At 40.3% G+C, this 19,957-nt stretch overlaps 1 protein-coding gene across 5 annotated transcripts in view; it reads right to left on the bottom strand.

Moving 5' to 3' along the window:
* Positions 1-3,750: 3,750 nt before the first annotated feature.
* chd3 (chromodomain helicase DNA binding protein 3) overlaps positions 3,751-19,957 on the bottom strand; it is a 33,196-nt gene continuing 16,989 nt past the window's right edge. For 3 of the 5 annotated variants that reach the window (XM_077498852.1, XM_077498851.1, XM_077498853.1), the window contains exons 27-40: positions 18,647-18,732; positions 18,408-18,541; positions 18,182-18,326; positions 17,823-17,985; positions 17,650-17,744; positions 16,972-17,245; positions 16,791-16,877; positions 16,574-16,705; positions 15,622-15,730; positions 15,093-15,225; positions 13,368-13,563; positions 12,940-13,103; positions 12,549-12,675; positions 6,445-7,806 (exon numbers count right to left, since the gene is read on the bottom strand). In XM_077498852.1, coding sequence (XP_077354978.1) covers positions 7,550-7,806; positions 12,549-12,675; positions 12,940-13,103; positions 13,368-13,563; positions 15,093-15,225; positions 15,622-15,730; positions 16,574-16,705; positions 16,791-16,877; positions 16,972-17,245; positions 17,650-17,744; positions 17,823-17,985; positions 18,182-18,326; positions 18,408-18,541; positions 18,647-18,732 — 2,102 coding nt within the window. In that variant the 3' untranslated portion in view covers positions 6,445-7,549. Of the gene's footprint in view, positions 4,123-6,444; positions 7,807-12,548; positions 12,676-12,939; positions 13,104-13,367; positions 13,564-15,092; positions 15,226-15,621; positions 15,731-16,573; positions 16,706-16,790; positions 16,878-16,971; positions 17,246-17,649; positions 17,745-17,822; positions 17,986-18,181; positions 18,327-18,407; positions 18,542-18,646; positions 18,733-19,957 lie in introns of those variants that run through there. The other 2 variants (XM_077498854.1, XM_077498855.1) reach the window with 2 other exon arrangements.

Below are 19,957 nucleotides of genomic sequence, written 5' to 3'. Positions count from 1 at the left end.
TCACTTATTCCTGGAAAAATGTCAGATTTTTTTTTTTTTTTTGGAAAAATCCATAATTTTATGAGAATGAAGACAGATTTTTTTTTTTTTTTTTTTTTTTTTTTAGGAAGAGAATTTTTTCCAATTTCATAATAATTTCTAAAGTGAGACTTTCTTCAAGAAAAACACTTAATCTTTGCCATCCATTAGACTTCAATGTATATGCATAATAGTTTGGAACACAGTGAAAAAATGGACCCCCCCCCCCCCCCACCAAAAAAAAGCGACATTCCAATCATGTTTTCCCACAACGAGTACGCTAATGGAGAATAATCGAACCCGAGCAGGCAGCCGGCCGTCTGCCTTGCGCAACCCAAACAAGTGTGTTATTTCCAGCCGTGGTTTTCCTTTGTTTATAAGTAGTTTTTGTGGGCTCGCCGCATTGCTTTTGCCCTGGGCACTCGGGCTCCGTGCCGAGCCAAACGTTCCTAACATGTTGCAAAAAAGGAACATGTCAACCATTTTTATCCTCTTTTCATTTCCTCGCCGTCCTCCTCGGGGACATTTGAAAGTAAGCCCCCCGGCGCACCGCTTCATATTTCCCCCCCGTCAGCACACACGCTCGCACCAAAGCCGCCATCTCCATTTTCACTTCCTCAATGCGAAGCTGGAACGTCGACATTGCCACACAAGCGCGCACGCACACTTCCTTGCTCTTATTCCTATTTTGATAAAGGTCAAAGTTGACATGTTGTGCGGAAGCGTATGCAAAAGCCTGGATGCTTTGCATTTTGGGGGTTGCTGAATTTAAAAAAAAAAGAAAAAAAGTTGAATGCAGTGAATTGGTAATTTTTTGGGGGAAAGCAAAAAAAAAAATGTATTAAATACATACAGTACATACATACATACATTGATATTGTATACAGGCTATACAGGATGGGTGATTCGTAGAAAAACAAAAAGATACAATTTGTAACATTTGTAAAATATTTTATTTTAATAATAAATGTCTGTCATTCTTAAATTGTATTTGTAATTAATTTACTAATAATTAATTAACCTATCATTTAATACATTAAAGTATTTTTGTATGCAGTATAAATTTCATTTTGTTAATATTTTTCATCTTATTTACTGCAAATCAATTAATCCAGTATTTTATCAAATGAAAATAAATAAAACAAATGTCTAATTTATTTATAATAAATTTACAACATTATTTTTTTTTTTCAAATTATTATGGAGTTTTGTGTGTAAAAGTTTGAGGAATAAAAATGAATTCATTTCTTTTATTATTATTATTATTTTTTTATAATACTGTAAATACTTTCCATATGCACTGCAAGCAATGGTGACCTAATATTGAGCCTTGTGGCACTCCGCTGGAGAAAACACTTGTTGGACACTAACGCTTCAACATGCTTGGGGGAGTGCAATACCACACAGGCAATGTACTTGCCCCCGTGCCAACTCTCCCCATCCTTTCATGGTTTGTCTTGGACAACAACAACAAAAAAAAGTATTCAGAGAGCATGTGCAACTCGTTTCATTCCGTTTTATTACAAACAAACAAACAAAACAAAAAATAAGGAGATGGGTCATTTTTTTTTTTTTTTTTTTTATGTAAATACTTTCATTGATGGCCAACATTTGATAGGCAACATAAAAAAGGACAACGCAGAGTTTTTTGGGGTTGTGTGGGAGGAGTGTCAGGGGCAACATTTTAGCTGGGAAATTTTTTTAATGAAATGAAAAACTTTTTTTTGTTCACTTTGTTCTTTTGTATGTCTCAAAAGGGCGTTTTTGTTGTTGTTGTTGTCTTGTCTTCTTCCACGATGGAGCGTACCAAACGCATTTAGTTATAACTATATGTATATATTTGTGGTTTGTATATACAGTGGATATAAAAAGTGTACACACCCCTGTTCAAATGGCAGGTTTCTGTGATATATATAAAAAAAATGAGTGCAAAAGCTTTCCCACCACTAATGCACAACTCAATCAGGAGAAAAACCCCCAACTCTTTTTGCAAGGGGAAATAAAAATATATGTGGTTGCATAAGTGTGCACACCCTCTTCAAACATGTGACGTGGCTGTGTTCAGAATTAACCAATCACAGTCAAAGTCAGTCAGTTTGGAGTGCCTGTGATTAACACCAAAAAGAGCTCGGATGTTCTAGTAGACTTTTCCTGACATTTTTATCATCACATCTCTCTCATCAACAGGGGTGTGTAGACATTCGCCATCTACTGTAGAAGGGAGTATGTCTATGCGCATGTGGTTTTTGTGTATATCACCTGCAAGCAGCCCCAAATCTAAAATGGAGGCATGAGAAGTTACTCAGAAACTTCTTCGTTTGATCCTCGTTATGACATGTCAAAAAAAAAAAAAAAATAGTAGGCAACATCTACGAAAAACTACAAAGTGTGGATGCGTGTTGGGGAATGTCGGCTAATACTGATTTGCAAAATCATCAGAAACATTCATAGGGAGCTTTGTGGTAAAAAGAGCATTATCCAACTGTACACCGTGTTGATGATTGATGCATGCCGCCAGAAATTTGCATGCAGCTTTGAGCCGGTGAATGCTGTTTGGAGTGACGTGTTTGTGAAAGTCTCCGAAGAGGAGGCTCATTGAGGAGTATCATGGTTTGAGGCAGACAAGCACAGGAATTAGGACTTATTGAGGTTAACTACAAGTAGCGTGTGCGTGTGTCAGGGCTACACTAAAAAGAAGCAAATAAATATACAAGAATCAAGTCGTGATGGAATGTGTCATCGTTTTGAAGGCAAAATTTCCAAGAATATAATGTGTTTACTAAAGAAAAACTTACAAAAATTAGCGGAAAGTCAAAATCTTGTGAGAATTAAGCCATATTTTTGGAGCATAAAGTGTTTTCGGGGGAGTCAGAATATTTTTCAGGAATTTAGTTGGATTAATTTTAGGAAGAAAAAAGTGATTTTAGGAGAACAAAGAAAAACTGTTTTTGAAGGAAAAAAAATAGATAAAAAAAAAAAGTTACCTTACAAGAATAAAGTTGTAATTTTCCGAGATTAAAATATTTTTAATAGGAAAAAAAAGATGGATGTTTTCAAGAAAAAAGTAAGATTTTATTTATTTTATTTTAAAAGCGTAACTTTTTATCAGTAAAAACAAGTGTGAAATTTAACAGAATTAAGTCATATTTTTCTTTAAAAACTTGAAACTTAAAACTATCATATATGTGTAAGAAAAACATAAAAATTTAATTTGTGATAAAAGTTGAGAATATCGTCATTTTAATATTTTTTTAAGTTGTAAATTTACAAGATAAGTCATGTTTTTTTCCAGAGCAAAGTAAATCTTCATTTTACAATAATTCAAAATTATTCAAAAGTATTAATCATATGGGAAGTCATATTTTTGCAGAACAAAAGTCAAATATTTAAAGGGATACTTTACTTATTTAGCCATTTCTGGCAGTCAAAAATTAATATTTTGCCTATAATAAATTTGATACTTTCATTATTTTTCACGTACAATTAGTACCTTTAAAAACACATTTGCAACTTGCTGTTGACTGAAAATGACATCACAAAAATGACATCACAAGGGCTTAGGTAACCAATCACAGCTCAGCTTGTGAATGTCACATGACCAAACCTAGAAAACAGGTGAGCTGTGATTGGTTACCTGAGGCCTTGTGATGTCATTTTCAGTCGACAGCAAGTTGAAAAATTAGCTTTTTAAGGTACTAATTGTATGTGAAAAATAATGAAAGTATCAAATTAATTATAGACAAAATATTAACTTTTTATTGCTATAATGGGCTAAATAAGTGAAGTATCCCTTTAAGAGAGAAAAAAAAGTACCTTAGAAGAATATAGTTATATTTTTCATGCAAAGTAAGTCTAGTCATATATTTTAGAGACGGTTAAGTTGCATTTTTTCAGAAAAAACAAAACAAAACGATAACGACTTCATTCCTGGTATAAATTTTGTTTCTTTTCAGTGTAGCTTGAATACTCATTCGTTTTTTGCGAGTGTGTGCGTCAGGCGAGTGTTAACCTAGTCGTCAATACAGATGACCTCGCCGCCACGTTGCTCCCGTCGCAGCTCTCCTTCCCGCTCTTTCTTGACAGACAAGGGGGGGCCATTGAGCACTGCAAGGTAGGGGAAGGGGGGGAGAATTAGAGTTGGAATTGAATCAGCGAACACTTTCCAGGTGCCCTACAAGCAACGGTGCCCTAGCATAGAACCTTGTGGCACTCCGGTGGCCAAAACGCTCATTTGACACGAACGCGCGCACGCTTCCCACGTTCGTCAACGTGCTCTGGGAGTGCGACGGCGAGTTGAGAGCGCCTTTTCCAAACAAAAGCCAGGAATAGACGACGGGTGCGCTTGCACCGCGGCTCCAATGTCATAACAGCGCTTCCAGATCAGCCCTGCGATAAAGAGGCAAGACTAACTCGAATGGTGGCGTTATGCCAGCGTGGGGCCAACGCAGGGATTGGGAAGAGAGGAGGGGAAAGTATCACATGAGAAAGAAAACAAACGGAGGTGAGGATTGGGTGAACGAGGAAGGGAATCGACCGGTGCGTATAGCTCGTCCGCCAGAGGGCGTGTGGTGAATTTTCCAGCTCCAAATATTGTATTTATGACAACCTTTTATGGCAAGATAGCTGGGACAGGCTCAAGCTCGCCTGGGATTCTAACGAAGACAAGCACTAAACAATGGATGTATAGATGACCAAAGCAAAACGGACCCACGGGTTCGACCAAGGATCAGCAACCTTTACTGTCAAAAGAGCCATTTGAGGCCAAATAAATCACCAAAAATCTGTCTGGAGCCTTGTGATGAATGAAACAATGTGTTTGTGTTAGTTTAATGCACTGAGGGCCAAAGAGCTAATTAGAGATAAACCATAATATATCTAGATCTGATGATATATATATAGGAGGGGGTAAGAAAGGTTTTGTTTTGTTTTTTTTTAGCTCGGGATCATTCTGGAGTGACTCAGAACTGCACCAGATGAAGCAAGTCAGGTCCAATAGATAATAAAAACCTCTCCCCGGTAGGTCCCGCCTGCTATCTGAGCGACGAAAAACGCTGCCATCTTGGCGCAATGAGGCAGCGTTTCAGCTCGGCCGAGTGTAGCCGTGCCAAAGAGTTCTATTCTGGACCAGGCGTTTGAGTGTATGTGTCGAACTTCAGAGCGGAGAGTCGCTCCAGCTGGGCTTTCATAAATCCACGCGCCGCTGGGCTTTCTCAATCGCGAGCAGGAAATCAAGAGGTTGGAAGTGATTTGCGTGGGTGTCTGAGCGCCACTTTGACACACATCCATGACACAGCAGCAGCAGAAGCATTCTTTGGGCTTTTGCTCGCCACCAAATCCACATGAGGAAATCTGCTTCTTTAGTAGATAAAAAAAAAAACGAAGAAAAAAACAGACGAGACGCTAAATGTTGTTGCTGGGAATGTAGCGTGGACGAGGCTCCAAACAGAAATCAACAAGCGGCCTAAAATTAAATTGGTTGCATGGCCTAAGAAAAACGACACATGGTTTAAGCCAAGGGTCAGCAAACTTTCCTGTCAAAATAACCAAAAATGTGCCTGGAGACGCAAAACATTTGAAAATTGTGAAGGAAACTGTTAATTTTAGTCTAATGTACTGAGGGCCCAAGAGCTAATTCGAGCTGCAGCACAACAGAAAAATATGCGGCATCCAATACTTTGGCATTCATTTTCTTCTACCTACCTTTCATCTTTTGTTTTTGCGTGCATAATATTTCATACTTTGTTTTTGTTTTTATCAATTTTTAGACTTTCCTGATTCTCTGTTAAATTTCTGGCATTTTTATGGCCATATTATGGTCATTTTCTGCCTCTCTTCCAATTTTGGATTTTGCATTTTATGGCTTTTTTGTTGTTGTTTCTTTTTTATGTTTCCTGCCTTCCCCCCAGCAAATTTCTGACATTTTTGTCAATTTTGAGGCCATTTTATGGTTATTTTCAGAATTTCTTTTGTTTTAGGGCATTTTATAGTTCTTTTTCTTTTAAAAAAAAACAAACATTTTTCTGACTTTTTTTTTTTTTTTTTTTTGGCAATTCCAAAAATTTTATTGCAATTTCTGACTTTCTTTTGTTTTGAGACATTTTAGGTTACTTTTTAAACATTTTCTTTCCTACCTTTTTTATTCAATTCTCTGACATTTTTGGCAATTTTATGGAGATTTTATGGTAAATTTCTGCTTTTCGTCTTCTTTTTTGGACATTTTATGACCTTTCTTTTGTAATTTAAAAAAAAAAAAATTTAAAAACTTTTTTTTTTGACAACTTAAAATTTGGGCTCTGACATTTACTTATTTTTTTTTAGAATATTTAATCTTTTTTTTTTTTTTTTTTTTTCCTGCCTTCCCCCCCAGCAAATTTCTGACATTTTTCTCAATTTTGAGGACATTTTATGGTAATTCTCAGGATTTCTTTTGCTTTAGGACATTTTATGGTATTTTTCTTTTCTTTTTTTAAAATTATTTTTCTGATGTTTTTTGACAATTCCAAAAATATTTTATTGTAATTTTCTGACTTTCTTTTGTTTTTAGACATTTTAGGTTTCTTTTTGAACATTTTCTTTTCTGCCTTTTTTATTGCATTCTCTGACATTGTTTGCAATTTCACGGACATTTTATGGTAAATTTCTGCTTTTCGTCTTCTTTTTGGGCATTTTATGATCTTTATTTGGTCACTTTTAGATAATTTTTAAAAAACGTTTTTATTTTTTTCTGAAAACGTACAAATTTGGACTGACTTTTTTTTTTTTTTAAATCCAAGTCATTAATTCATTTGAAAACTATTTTATCTAAAAAATAAATGTATACAAAAAAAAAAATAATAATTTCTACTACTTTTTTAGCGATCCACAGGGTGCCACAGGAGAGCAAAATGGTCACAAATGGTGGACGAAAAGACGCAAGCTCATTCCTAGCCTTTGCTTCCTTTTAATTAAGCGTTTAACCAAGAGCATCCGCACGCCAGTCCAGCATAAGCGAACGGATCCAAACCAAATGCCATCCCGATGCTTTTTTATCCCCAACAGCCAAATCCAATTCCAGCCAGACAATGAAGTCTTGGCGACAAGCCCCAACTCTTTTGTGTCTGTGGAGCTCGGTGTTCCCGGATGACTTTGGTCGTTGTCGTTCATCTGCTCGCAGTCAGCAGATACGTCAAGTCGTTTGCGAGATCCTGTGTGGGGTCCAGACAGTATGCGTGCGTGCGTGCGTGAGTGCGTGGAGAGACGGAGGAGTGGAAGACTGCGGAGGAATGAGGGAGTACGGGGTCAAAGTGAGGAGAAAGGCTCCTTGAGTCTGCCGGTGGATGAAGAATTGATCCAAGGGGAACTCTTTTCTTTTTTTTTTTTTTGAAAAAAAAAACCCTCAGGAAATCAGGAATTTATTTGTGTTCCTTTCTCTGAATTCCTGCGATTGCATTAACATTCAGTCTTTTCTGAGATCCACATTTGCTTTCCCACTCCCCAAACGCAAGTCGTTAGTGCCACTTTTGCGCCCCCCGAGTGGCACTTGACCCCCCCGTCAGGGTTTTTTGGGGCGTCCGTTGCGCGGAAGGTTCTCCACGGTGTTACTGAGCCGATACTTGACGATGATGCTGTGAACCGTCGACTTGGGCATCCGCAGCTCCAGGCCGATGGCCCCCTCCGACTTGCCGTCCTTCCACAGGTCCACCACCCGCTGCCGCTGCACCACATCGTGCTCCTTGGTCTTCTGGCACACGCCGCCGCCGCCGCCGGCCGGCCCCCCGCCGGCTCCCCACGTGGCTCCGCCGGTGGCTTCTGTGGGGGCAGACAAGCGGCAGACTGTAGTGGAGGCTCGCAGAGGGGGAGCGCGATAACGTGACACTTTGCGAGGGGGATTTAGTCGGGCGGAGGATGGCTACTGGAGCTGGCGGGGAGGGGGGGGGGGGGGGGGGGGGTGTCGGAAGTCCTGCAGGTGGCTTGAATGAAAATCTCTGGTGGGCGAGTCCAGGTGAGGAAGATGTGTTGGATTTCGGGTTGACAGGGTGCAGCTCAAGACGGTCACGACAAGAGTGCATAGTTTTGCTTTGCCACAGCCGCCACAAACAACAATACACTACTCACAACATGTAAACTTGCGTGTGAAACTTCACTCAACTTAATTTGACCTTCTCGAAGCTTTTGAACGGACAAGAGACACATAATTGACGTATGGACTCGGCATAGACTGATTATCGTGCTGATATTTGGCATTTTTTTACGAATCTCACTGAGCGGTGAATGCTTGCGAACGCAACCAATTTAGGGTTTCCATCGGGATTTTGATGTTCACAGCTTTCACTTGTCACAAAGACATTTAGAACAGACAATTTTCCCACTGTCTGCGAATATCTTGTGAAACCGTTTATGTAGCCCAAATTAGCTACATTTGCATGAATTTGTCGCTCAGTGAGATACAGGGAACTTTTCACTTCTGGATTTATTCAAATTTTCACTTTATAAAAAATTATGCTGACACTGGGAACTCCCTACACTTTTTATTTTTAAAAATTAAAAAGAAAAAAAAAATAAGTTAAGAAATTATGTTGAAATTTTGGAAAACTTAATTTAGTAGAAAATATTTGATAACTACTTACTCGCTTAGTTTATGTTGATGACCCTGGAAGCGCCCTGCAATTTTCGTTAGAATTTTTAAACAAATGTATAAATTCTTTATGTGTATAAAATTAAAAGAAAAGTATTTTTTTTTTAATTTTGACACTAATATTTTCTCTTATACTGCAAATGAATATTGGCTTGAAATATCGGTTATCTGTCTCCTTGAATACTAATTATCATTATTATTATATTTTATTGAAAATTAAAAGAAAAAGTAAATTTTAAAATTTTGACGCTAACATTTTCTCTTTTATTGCAAATAAATAACGGATTAAAACATCAGTTATCGCTGTCCTTGACTACTAATAATCAGTATTATTATTATTTTATATATTATATTATATTTAAAATTAAAGGAAAAATTTATTTTTTTTAATTTTTACGCTAATATTTTTTCTTTTATTGCAAATAAATAGAGGAAATATTGGTATTCGGTCTCCTTGACTACTAATTATCATTATATTATATTATATTATATTATATTATATTTAAAATTAAAAGACAAAGTAAATTTTTAAAATTTATACTATTTTCTCTTTTATTGCAAATAAATATCGTATTGAAATACCAGTTTTTGCTGCCCTTGACTACTAATTATGATTATTATTATATTTTATTTAAAATTAAAAGAAAATAGAATTTTAAAAAATGTTGATGCTAATATTTTTTCTTTTATTGCGAGTAAATATCGGATTGAAATATCGATTATCGGCCTCCTTGACTACTAATAATCATTATTTTATATATTATATTATGTTATATTTAAATTTCAAAGTAAATTTTAAAAATTTTGACACAAATATTTTCTCTTTTACTCTAAATGAATAAAGGCTTGAAATATCAGCTATTTGTCTCCTTAACTACCAGTAATCAGTATCAGCCTTGAAAAAAACACATCAGTCTATCACCAGTATGGACTTTACGTTTGTATTTTTTAACATTATTTGATTACAGTTCAAGTATAAAGTATCAGTATTCTGTAACTGGTGAGGCAAGAACGTTCTTCTCTGCTTTTCTGTGACTCTTCCAGTCTCCGGATCTCTGTTACAATTTGCAGATGCCACTGTGAGACACGTGAAGTCCCTGGGAATACATTTTTTTGAGTCGTGTATAACCCAGGACGCAATTCCCAATCATCTCTCCACTTGTTCCAGAGAAGCCGCCAAAGACCAGACCGTTCGTTGGTCACCACTGATGTCTGAATGAGGGACACAAAATGGATCCTTCGATCCACATAGGCCTCCTCGAGAGCCTCCAAAGTCCGTTCATGAGGTTCAGGAAGCAAAACAAGACTGGTTCCCAACAAGCACTCTGGGACTACGTTGGAGTTCTATGCAGTCAAGTGAGCGGGGGGGTTGCGGGGGGGGATCACATGGGAATGTCTCCGTGGACAGGGGCTATTATAGGAGCTTGACGGCGGCCAACTCTTTGGATTTTGTTGTTTTTAACTCCGTCCGCATCTCCAGCCAGCTCGTTTTCCTCCCTTCTCTGGTCCGGACCCCAATCAGGGGGCGGCGATGTGGCGGCGCACACCGAACTGCACGCGGGCAGCCTCGGGATCCGGCAGGGCAACTCGCGGCTATTTCCGTCACGCATTTACGCGAGGCGAGCGCCTCTGCGGTCGGCGTCCCTCTCAAAATACCTCCTGCGTGTTTTCTTGGCGTGGCCCGGGGATAATGACATTTTCGCCGATGGAACGTGCAATGCCTTTGACAGATGTTTCGGTCTCCAATTACACCAAGACGGCGCTGCGCGCTCGAGCCGTTAGGGGAAAAGAGCAGGTTTTTGCAGTTATCTCTGCCACATCTCCGCTCGCTAAACATCTTCGCGCACACATGCTGGCCAGCCACAGAGTGCGTCTGGCGAGCACATGCCATGGTGAATATCAACTCGCAAGCGGCTGCAGGAGGCGGCGGGTCGGACGTGGCGGCCAAAACACAATTGCACATTCCAGAGACCCAAATGAGTCGTCAGACAGGTCTGACATTTTGTTATAAGAACCTTAATATAGACCCAGTACGTTTGTTAATGTCTATTTCAGGTGTCTGTCTGGCTTCCAACACGACAACCCCCCCCACCCATATGGACTCCATCGGGGACTTTGAGGGGTGCTTCACATTTAAGTATCATGTTGACATAGCATTTTTCCATTTCCCCCCCCCTCACACACACAACAACAGAACTCCTCAGATGATATCTTTAAATAGGAGCAACGCTCTGGACGCGTTTTTGCCCGCGTCATCAACGCAGGGCCGCCGGGTAATCAAGTCCAGAACTGGAAAGCAAAGAGAAAATTCTCCTCACTGCAGTCACTCTTTTATTTGACTGTCCTGTTTGGATCCAGCGAAAGATGTCCGGACAGGCAAAGAAAAATCGTCAATCATTCCCTGGGGCATCATTAACATATACAGCAAGAAAAAAAAAAAAACAACCTTTTCACTGCCTGTATACATGACAGTCTCATTAGGACAGTAATACAGAAACAAATGGTTGTAAATTGAATATATTATTAGTTTAAACGGGAGACATACCACAAACTAATCCCAAAACATTTTTGATTCACTTACAAAATAAAAGGCTTACAAATAGCATCGATCAAATGCACCAGAGGCGAGCGTGTAAGTATGGCACAAGATGGCACCAAAGCGCTGTCTAATTGCAAAGTAAGCCAACTTTACTTTTGCTACATGGGTACGACTCCTCTATGACTGGCTTTAGCGGCATCATTTGGCATCTGAAGTGGTTTTCAGCAAACAACAGAAGATAGGTTTTCGATGTAACGCCCAATTCACACTGACTGCGGAACGGACACGGAGCGTTTTCCGTACGGCATCCGCACGGACTGCAATCCACACCGGGTGAGTTGGGTGAGCTGTCCGTGTGCGGAAATCTGCACCCGCCCGACCACAAGATCACGTTGGTTCACACTGGAGAGTTAAGTTCACGCGATAACAACCGTGTATACAGTCCTATTTGTAAACAATAACCACGCTCGCCTGTTGTCACATCGATGTGCTTTTTGGACATTATTTCAGGGACTTCCTCAATGGCTTTTCTACCATGGATAAGTACGTTTTGTGTTTAAATAGTGTTATTTTGACATGTCTAATTTATTCTGAGCTTGTTTTTTTGTCTTTTAAATATCCAACTCATGTCATGCTATGTTAGCTAGCTTTACTGACTTTACTTTGCATCTTGGGGGCAGTGTGGTGCCGTGAATCCATGGCGTACACACCTAAAGTGAGTACAGAAGAAAGTAGCCATTGAATTCTGTTAAAAATAACTACTTTTTCATACATTGGGAAGAAATTGTTCCTCTGCGTAGTGTTATCTCATCTGTGGGTATGTGTTCCCACAAGATTTATGTGTGGATATTCGTTATTTGATGGAAAAACACTCCCAAAGTCGATGCTAACTTCCTGTTAGCTCTAGGCTAGCAATGTTTTCAAAACGAAGCACATTTTGTATTTAAATATACAGTGGATTTAAGTCTTAACGTTGTGTTTTTAGTTTTACAGTTAACTCCAACTGCGGTGTCATTAAACATCTTAAAGGATGCTTAGGGACAACAGAATAACCAGAATAACATACGCGACACACTTGCTAGTTGCTAATGCTACGTAAGCAAAATGGTGCATTTGAGGTACTTTCACAGCGTCGGAAGCTTCGGTTTTCTTTGATATAGGTTTAAGGGGAAAATAATCGGCCATTTGGGCCCTACTTTCTATTCTTGCGGCGCCCGTACGGCTGCCGTACGGAAAACGCACCGCATCCGTTCCGCAGTCAATGTGACTTATATCGAGCACACATCCAAAAGGTATCGATGAAGAATTAAGCACTAATGGACTGAATTCATTCCGTACGTTAAGTCCATTTGGTCAAGCAACTGGAGGCTCACTGACCTGATATGAAGGATCCAGGTGGCATCTGACTGTAGTTGGCCCCGGCCATAAGGAGGGCACCCGGAGGTGCCGGGGTGAAGGGGGCGCCGTAGTTCTGAGGGGTGGCATAGGGTCCGGGAGGAATAGGCTGCATCGAGGAAAAGAAGTTGAGGCAAGATGGCATTTACGAACCGGGAGGGAAAAAAAAAAAAACAGCAGCAGAAACGGCAATGAGAATAACATTGTAAAGTGCTTAAAGATGGCGAGGAGAATCTGCTGACTAAGCAGTTGTGGAGTGAAATAGCGCAGGTTGATGGGCTCTGTGTTTTTACTGGCCGCCCTCCATCATTTTTCCACTGGCAGCCTGCGCAGGTTGGAGTGTTTGTGTTCGGAGTAAAGAGAGGCGGCTGACCGGGGGGGCGTGTGTCTCCGTGCCCTTGCTGGCCAGGCGGCTCAGGATGCTCCGCTCGGACATCTGCAGGCGCGCGGCGATGGGCGGCACCCGGGACAGCGTGGCCGGCAGCCGGGTCACGTCGGCCTTCATGTCGCTCAGCAGCTCCTCCAGCTGGTTGAGCACTGCAAAGACAACAACACATGACTCCCAACTAATAATGTCTTCCAGGTGGAATTATCTTCTTTTTGTTTTGCTTGGACTGCAATCATACAATTAGCATCATTTTTCCATGGCTCTGATTCCATTCAACTGTATTGGGCTCATCTGGAATGATACAAATTGGATTCAAGGACTACAAATCCTTACAGTGAGTGTTTTGCAGAGAATACCTGCCAATCGCTATAACTTGCAGCATATGGATACAAATTGCGCAGCTGCCCACTGACCTTTGTGCAGGACGGCGTTGGCCGGCTTGTTGCCCGCCAGCGACTCCTTGCTGAGGTGCTGGTGCGACTCGGCCAGGCACTCCACCTCGGCAAAGCGCGCGTTGAGCGCCATGGCCGGGTGGCTGAGGTCCTGCGTCATGTTCAGGTAGGCCGCACGCCGCAGCTGCTCCTCGATGACCAGCGCCTGCTCCAGCAGCTGAGGAAAAAAAAAATGTAAATATAAAGTCACTGTTCTACTTGACATGCTCCAAAAAAAAAAAATGCTTGTTTTTCCTACTTTTTAATCAGAAACAGGTGTTTTTGTTTAGGAAGGTTTAGTGCTTATATTGTCACAGATCAATATTTTGTTGGTCTGAATACTGAAAAACAATACAATTGTGATTATTTTTTTAATATCCTCTTCCTATGTATTTTTTGACAAACACAAGCAGTAAAAATAATCTGTATAATAGAATAAGTAAAATCAGAATTTTCCAAATTGCAGTTTGAAAATTGCATTCTACTACATTGCAATGTCTGTTTGAATTTGAATAATCGCTCAACCCTAGTACAGGATGTGACGTACGCACCTGCCTTAAGAAAAAAATATTTACAATAATATGTTCTATCTAGCCCCATTAGTCTACACACAATATTCTGATTAGTTCTGCATGTAAGGAAGATTAATTAAGGAGCAAATCCACACGTTTTTTTTTTTTTTAGACGGCCATTTTGTCACTTGTTAGCGCACACAAAGGACATCACAGTTGCTTAGCTAACGACCAATCATGGCTCAGCTTGCGAACACAGAAAACAGGTTTTTTTTTTTTTTTATATGATTATTGTTTTTTACTTTATGTTTGTTCATGTGAAGTTGACACAGAAAACTGGTGTTTTTTATTTATCATTTATTTTTAATTGTTTTTTTTGTGTGTGTGTGCGTTTGGTCATGTGATGTTCGCAAGCTGAGCCGTGATTGATCATTACCTGAGCAACTGTGATGCCATTTTCAGCAAAATGGCCACCCCCCCGAAATAAATAAACATGGGTTGATTTTGCTGAATAATTCATAATAACATTTTTGGGCTGAATTCCCCTTTAAGTACCTTCCTAACTCAATTAGGAAGCTACAATGTTGTTGAATATTCATGATGCTGTTTATTCACTAAATAAGCTGAAAATCCTTTTTTTAAGTCATCATTCCTTTGAGCGATGAGTAAAAGGGTGACAGATGTCGTAAATGAGGATGTTCAAAGATCTGCAACATGTGAGGCAGTCAAAAACAGGATGAGAAAGGCTGCAGTCAGCACTCTGACTGGGCCAAGATGTGGGCCTTGGGGCATTTTTGTCAGGTGATTGATGACAGCAAAGCGCTCATAATCAAGTGGTTTTCTTCACAAAATGTCGGGCTAAATATGGAGGTTGCCAAGAATTATATCTGTGTTTGTATTTTGCATAGAGGGAGCCCCAATAAGCGTGTTGTGAGGGATATTTTCCAGAGCCACCCGGACCAGGTGAAATCCACAATAAAGAGACCATATAATTATTTTTTATAGTTTCACCCTTCAAAAATGATTCAAATTAGAACATGTTTGAAACACATTGTAAACATATTTAAACACGTAAAAACAATTGTGAGGATAAAATATGCACGTTTTGAATCCTATACAATGTGTACGGTAAATGAACTGAAAACGCTGTAAAAAGGTGAAAGCTGTAGTTATCGCTGCTTTGACGTTGTCTTACTTTGAAGCGCCGAGCCAGGAACTTGTTCTTCATCTCCAGGAAGTTTCCTTTGTTGGCCTGCGACTTAAACGGCTCGTTGGCGATGGCGAACGGCGGATCGTTCTGGATGTCCTGCCACCGAGCGTAGCCATGACTGGTGCCGAGGTGAAGGCCAATTAGTAAAAAGATCATTAAAAAAAATTATGTTTAGAAAAAATGTTCCAAACTTTTTTTTTTTAGGATAAAGCCTAAATAAGCCTTAAACACACAAAAAATAATTAACAAGCACGGGAGTTTTGTGCCAATCCGGAATTTTCCAAGATGCCAAATTTACGGCGTATAAAGCTGGCTTACGGGTGATGGATTTCATGAAACACGAGAGCTCAGAGTGTGCGGCGTCATAAAATGAGATTTATGTCATTGATATGCAGCCCTGACTCGCAAAATAGCGAGGACAACATGTACTTAATGTTTTAGTTTGCTGTTAAAAACAAGCGCGGTAGGGGGGCTCGAGGGGAGGGGGGTTGGGTTACTGTGCCGCCAAGGATACATGACGATTCCAGCCAGGAGCCAGAAATCGTGGCGGCGGTGCCAGATCTCGCTCATCTTTCCTGAGGAGATGGCGGCCCGCTCCTCGTTCTGCCAAAGAGTGTGCAGCTCTGTGGGGGAGAGGGAAACACATACTGATGTCGTCTTTTTACACATAATAGTCCAACACATTATTATTCATACTTTAGAAGTCTCACCATTCTACCTAGGTAGCTCCTTAGGTACCTTCCTTCCTGCGATATTTACATGCTCTTCATATAGTACAGGCATGGGCAACTGGCGGGCTGCGACCCGCATGAGTGACCCCTTGTTTAATTATCAAAGAATTGTGTGGGGGTTTTTATACATAAAAAAAATAAATAAATAAACCCCCCCAAATTGGTAAAAAAAAAAAAAAAAAAAAAAACCCTAGTAAAGATTCAATATACTGTACTGCACATTTTCCAAGAAAAAAATGTTGTGTACATTTGGAGACAATCTGGGGGGGAAAGCCCCTAAAAGATTAAAAAGTATTTTTTTTTAATTGCAGGTGGCAAACTGAATATACGTCCACTGTAGTTTTAAGTCGTAATATCACCATTCACCACTAGGTGGTAGTCATGACTTAGTTGCCCAGGCTTGTCTCATCCCTAAATGGTTATTTTTATGAACCCATTGCACTGGGGAGAACGGTTATTTTTTTGTTTGCTTCACACCACTTGTTGAGTTAGGAGAGTGGATCTTGGACATATGAATTAGGCAATGTATTTTGAAAAATTAAATATTATGAGCACATATCAAATAGCTTTTTTAAGTCATATATCATACTACGAAGTGTGTGGTCCTATGTGGCCCCCCTGAGCAGCACTGATAAAAAAAAATTACGCCGCCCATTACTCACATAGTATTATATCACTGATGCATTATTATTATTATTTCTAATTTCAGTTCAACATTAGATCCCAGCGACTGACCAGTGAAACCGCCATCAGCGATGTTAAACATGAAGCGAGGTCGCTCAGCAGGCGGCCTGCCGTTCCCCTTAGCCAGATCCATCTTCCCCTCTCGGACTTCCTTCTCAGTTTCCATTTCACCTTTCGTCTCCTCTGTTCAAGTCAAGGAGCACGTGTTAGATACCGTTCAGGTGCAGGGCGAAAAAAAATGATATATATGATTGACAGCTGATTTTACCTTTCTTGGCTTCGGCAGCCTCCTTGGAGTCTGATGTTTCCAACTTCTCTGTGTCTTTTTGCCGCCCCTCATTCAGCTTTTCGCCATCTGTGAGACACACAGCTTTAGTGTTTCAGAAAACGCACAAAAATGTGACCGACTGAGGATAAGCTCCACAGAAATATGCGGGGGATTACTGTACCCGCTTTTCCTTCTTGAACCTGCTCCGTTGTGACTTTGCTCTTGTCTGGCGAATTCCTCTCCTGTGGCAAGGCACTGCTTGGTTCGTCCTCCTCATCCTCCCGCGATTGGTTGCCATCTTTTCCGTCGCCATCTTTGCCGTGACTATCTTTGCCGTCGCCGTCTTTGCCGTCGCTGTCTTTCCCGTCACCGTTTTTGCCGTCGCCGTCTTTGCTGTCGCCATCTTTTCCCTCCATTTTTGGACTGGGAGGAGACGATCTTTGTGGTGCGCAAGGCTGAAATGACGGGGGGGAAAAAAACAGTTCTAAAATGCATATGTTTTGTATTTAATAGTGAAATAAAACTGAATTGTGATGTTATGCAATATGCACGGTTTGAACATTTAATTTTAATAATCACTGAAATAAGATTTTTTTTAACACCATATTTTAATTATCCAATTTTGAGGAAAAAAACTGGCTATACTACTGCAATAATTACTTGGCTGTTGATAATGTATATCGCTGAATCCGGCCAAAACCTCATATTCCACAATTTGGTATGATTTTGGAGGTACGAGGATTCTGCCCCATGCCAACATTATGTCATTTAGGTCCCCATTTTCAGAAGAGACGGTCCGACATAAAAATTAAAGACTATATCAAAGTTTCATCAAAATGACATTTCTTTAGTTTCCCACCTCTTTGTCATCTTTCTCCTTGTCCAAATGGGCCTCGCCATCCTCTTTGTCCTCCTTCTCGTTCTTTTCCAACTTGTCTGCCGGCGCGGGTGTCGCTGTTTACGTCATCAAAGCGTCAAGAGCTCATCTGGATATTCGCCGTACTTTCGCGATTTATGTTTTTCGCCGTTTACCTGGTTTGGAGGTGCACGGCGTGTTGTTGTAGCTGGCGTCCGGCGTGGGCGTCGCGGTCTTGGTGGTGGGGGACGACGCCCTGGAGGAGGATTTGTCCAAGCTGACTTCGGGCTTCAGCTCCGGGAGACTCCAGCGCCCATTGATGTGCTCAAATTCCTGAATCTGGACGCAAAATACATCACAATTATGAGCCTGAATGGAGAAGTAATAAAAACCAAAACAGAAATTCAGCTCTATCAAAATCTCCGAGCTTAATGCTAACATCCAGTGGGAAATGCCATTGATGGCTAACGAACTAGCATAAACATCGCATCGCAGTAGTTATAAACCATAAAACAACACATGAAAGAGCCGCCACCTTCTTCTTGACGAGCGACATGACGCCGATGCGCGTGAGGACAGGCTGGCGACACAGGCCCTCCCTGGGGACCCCGTCGGCGAACGTCTCCGCCCCGTCGGCCACCGGCTCGCACAAGTGCCGCATGAAGAGTGACACGTATGCTCTGGCGGAAACGGGGCCGAGTGTGACATTTAATCACTTCATCATCTCTTCGGGGTTTTTTTTCTCCCCACATTAAACTCACTTAAATTCCTTCTCGGTTTTGCCTCTGAGGTCTCTGACCAGCCACTGAGAGGAGAAGGCGTCCTGAGACGGCATCCCCCAGCGCATCACCGCGTTGAGGAAAGCCTTCCGCTGGCGTGTATTGAAACCAAGAACCTAGTCATACAAAAAAAAATAATAATCACAAGCAACATATATATTATACATAGTTATATCTGTGCATATATATTTATCAATATACACAATACACATCTCCTGTACCTCGAGGTTGCCGCCCACTCTGGCCAGAAGAGGAGGGAGCGGTTTGTCCTTCTCGTTCCTCAACTGCCGGCGAGATTGTCTCCGGCCTGCAGGCAAGCAAGGGGTTAAAAAACAAGACGTGAACCAGCAACAATTTAAAATAAAAAAAACTTTTCCTAAAGGCACGGTTTCAATCTTGCATCGCATGCTCGCCTTTCAAAATGATTTTCATGCGATGATGAAAACATTGAGCTCCTTTGGCAAGGTAAGGAAAGGAGAATGTAAGTTTTTTTTCCTTCCTTTCACTCGGAGATGGCCGTCTCGAGCGCGCTTTGTGTGTTTTGGCAAAGGGTGTTGCGTGAGTGTGCCAGGCAACTGGATCTCCTAAATAAAAATTTATTGTAAAGTCACTCGCAGGGGATGAGAACTGAGCTCTGCCGCAAATAGTGCGAGTAAAAATAGCCTCACTAAAAACGCTGATTGAATGAAATGAAGGATGATTTGATTTTTTTTTTTTTTTTAACTGTACATGTAACACAAGTACAACAAAAAAACACATTAAAACTAACTGGGGAAAAGTAAGACAGCTTTCCATGATATAGTAGCAATTTCCGCAACAGACAGATAGATTCCACTACAAAATTCACAGTAACGGGGGAGCAAACGATAAACAGCAATACAGAGGGGAAATATTGTACTTCCTTGTCAGCAGTACGACTATCAAGGTTTTGGCGCCATCTTGTGCAAAATGAAAGAAAACATTTTGAATGAGTGAGATATTCAACAAATAGATAGGGAAAAGCAACAGAAAAAAAAAACAAATACATTTTATAATAGTTTAGTTAGCTTTGTTTTTGTAGCTTGGTTTAGGTAAGCTATATTCAATGTAGAATAGCTTGTAGCTTAGCTTGCTACATTTAAAAAGTAGCTTGCTCAACAAATATGGACTTTTTGGTTTTTAAATATAGCCTACCATGATTAATTTACTTCTGTTATGTTTTGTTGCTCCATGTGTATGAAAGTAGCACTTGTTTAAAAGGTTTACAGTAACCTAATCTATGCTAATTTACTGTAGCCTACAATGTTTCACATATGTTAGCTTCAAGCTAGCAGGATTTTGTAAGTCAAAATGATATTTTGTGGCGGAACATTTTCATGTTTAATTATAAAATATTTAATTCTCTTTTTTCTTAAGTGTCAGTTTTACAGTTAACTTCAACTAGGACTAATAAACAGTGAAAAGAACTGTACTAGGTAGAAAGTGAGAACTAAGGAGCACATTTAAAAGTACTAATATATATATAACTAGTAAAACGTTAAAGGGATACTTCA

This window comes from Festucalex cinctus, chromosome 16 (assembly GCF_051991245.1).
Source record: "Festucalex cinctus isolate MCC-2025b chromosome 16, RoL_Fcin_1.0, whole genome shotgun sequence".
In the NCBI taxonomy this organism is placed as follows: domain Eukaryota; kingdom Metazoa; phylum Chordata; class Actinopteri; order Syngnathiformes; family Syngnathidae; genus Festucalex; species Festucalex cinctus.
Note: the sequence above shows the minus strand (reverse complement) of the source record. Positions and strands in the feature narration are given on the sequence as shown.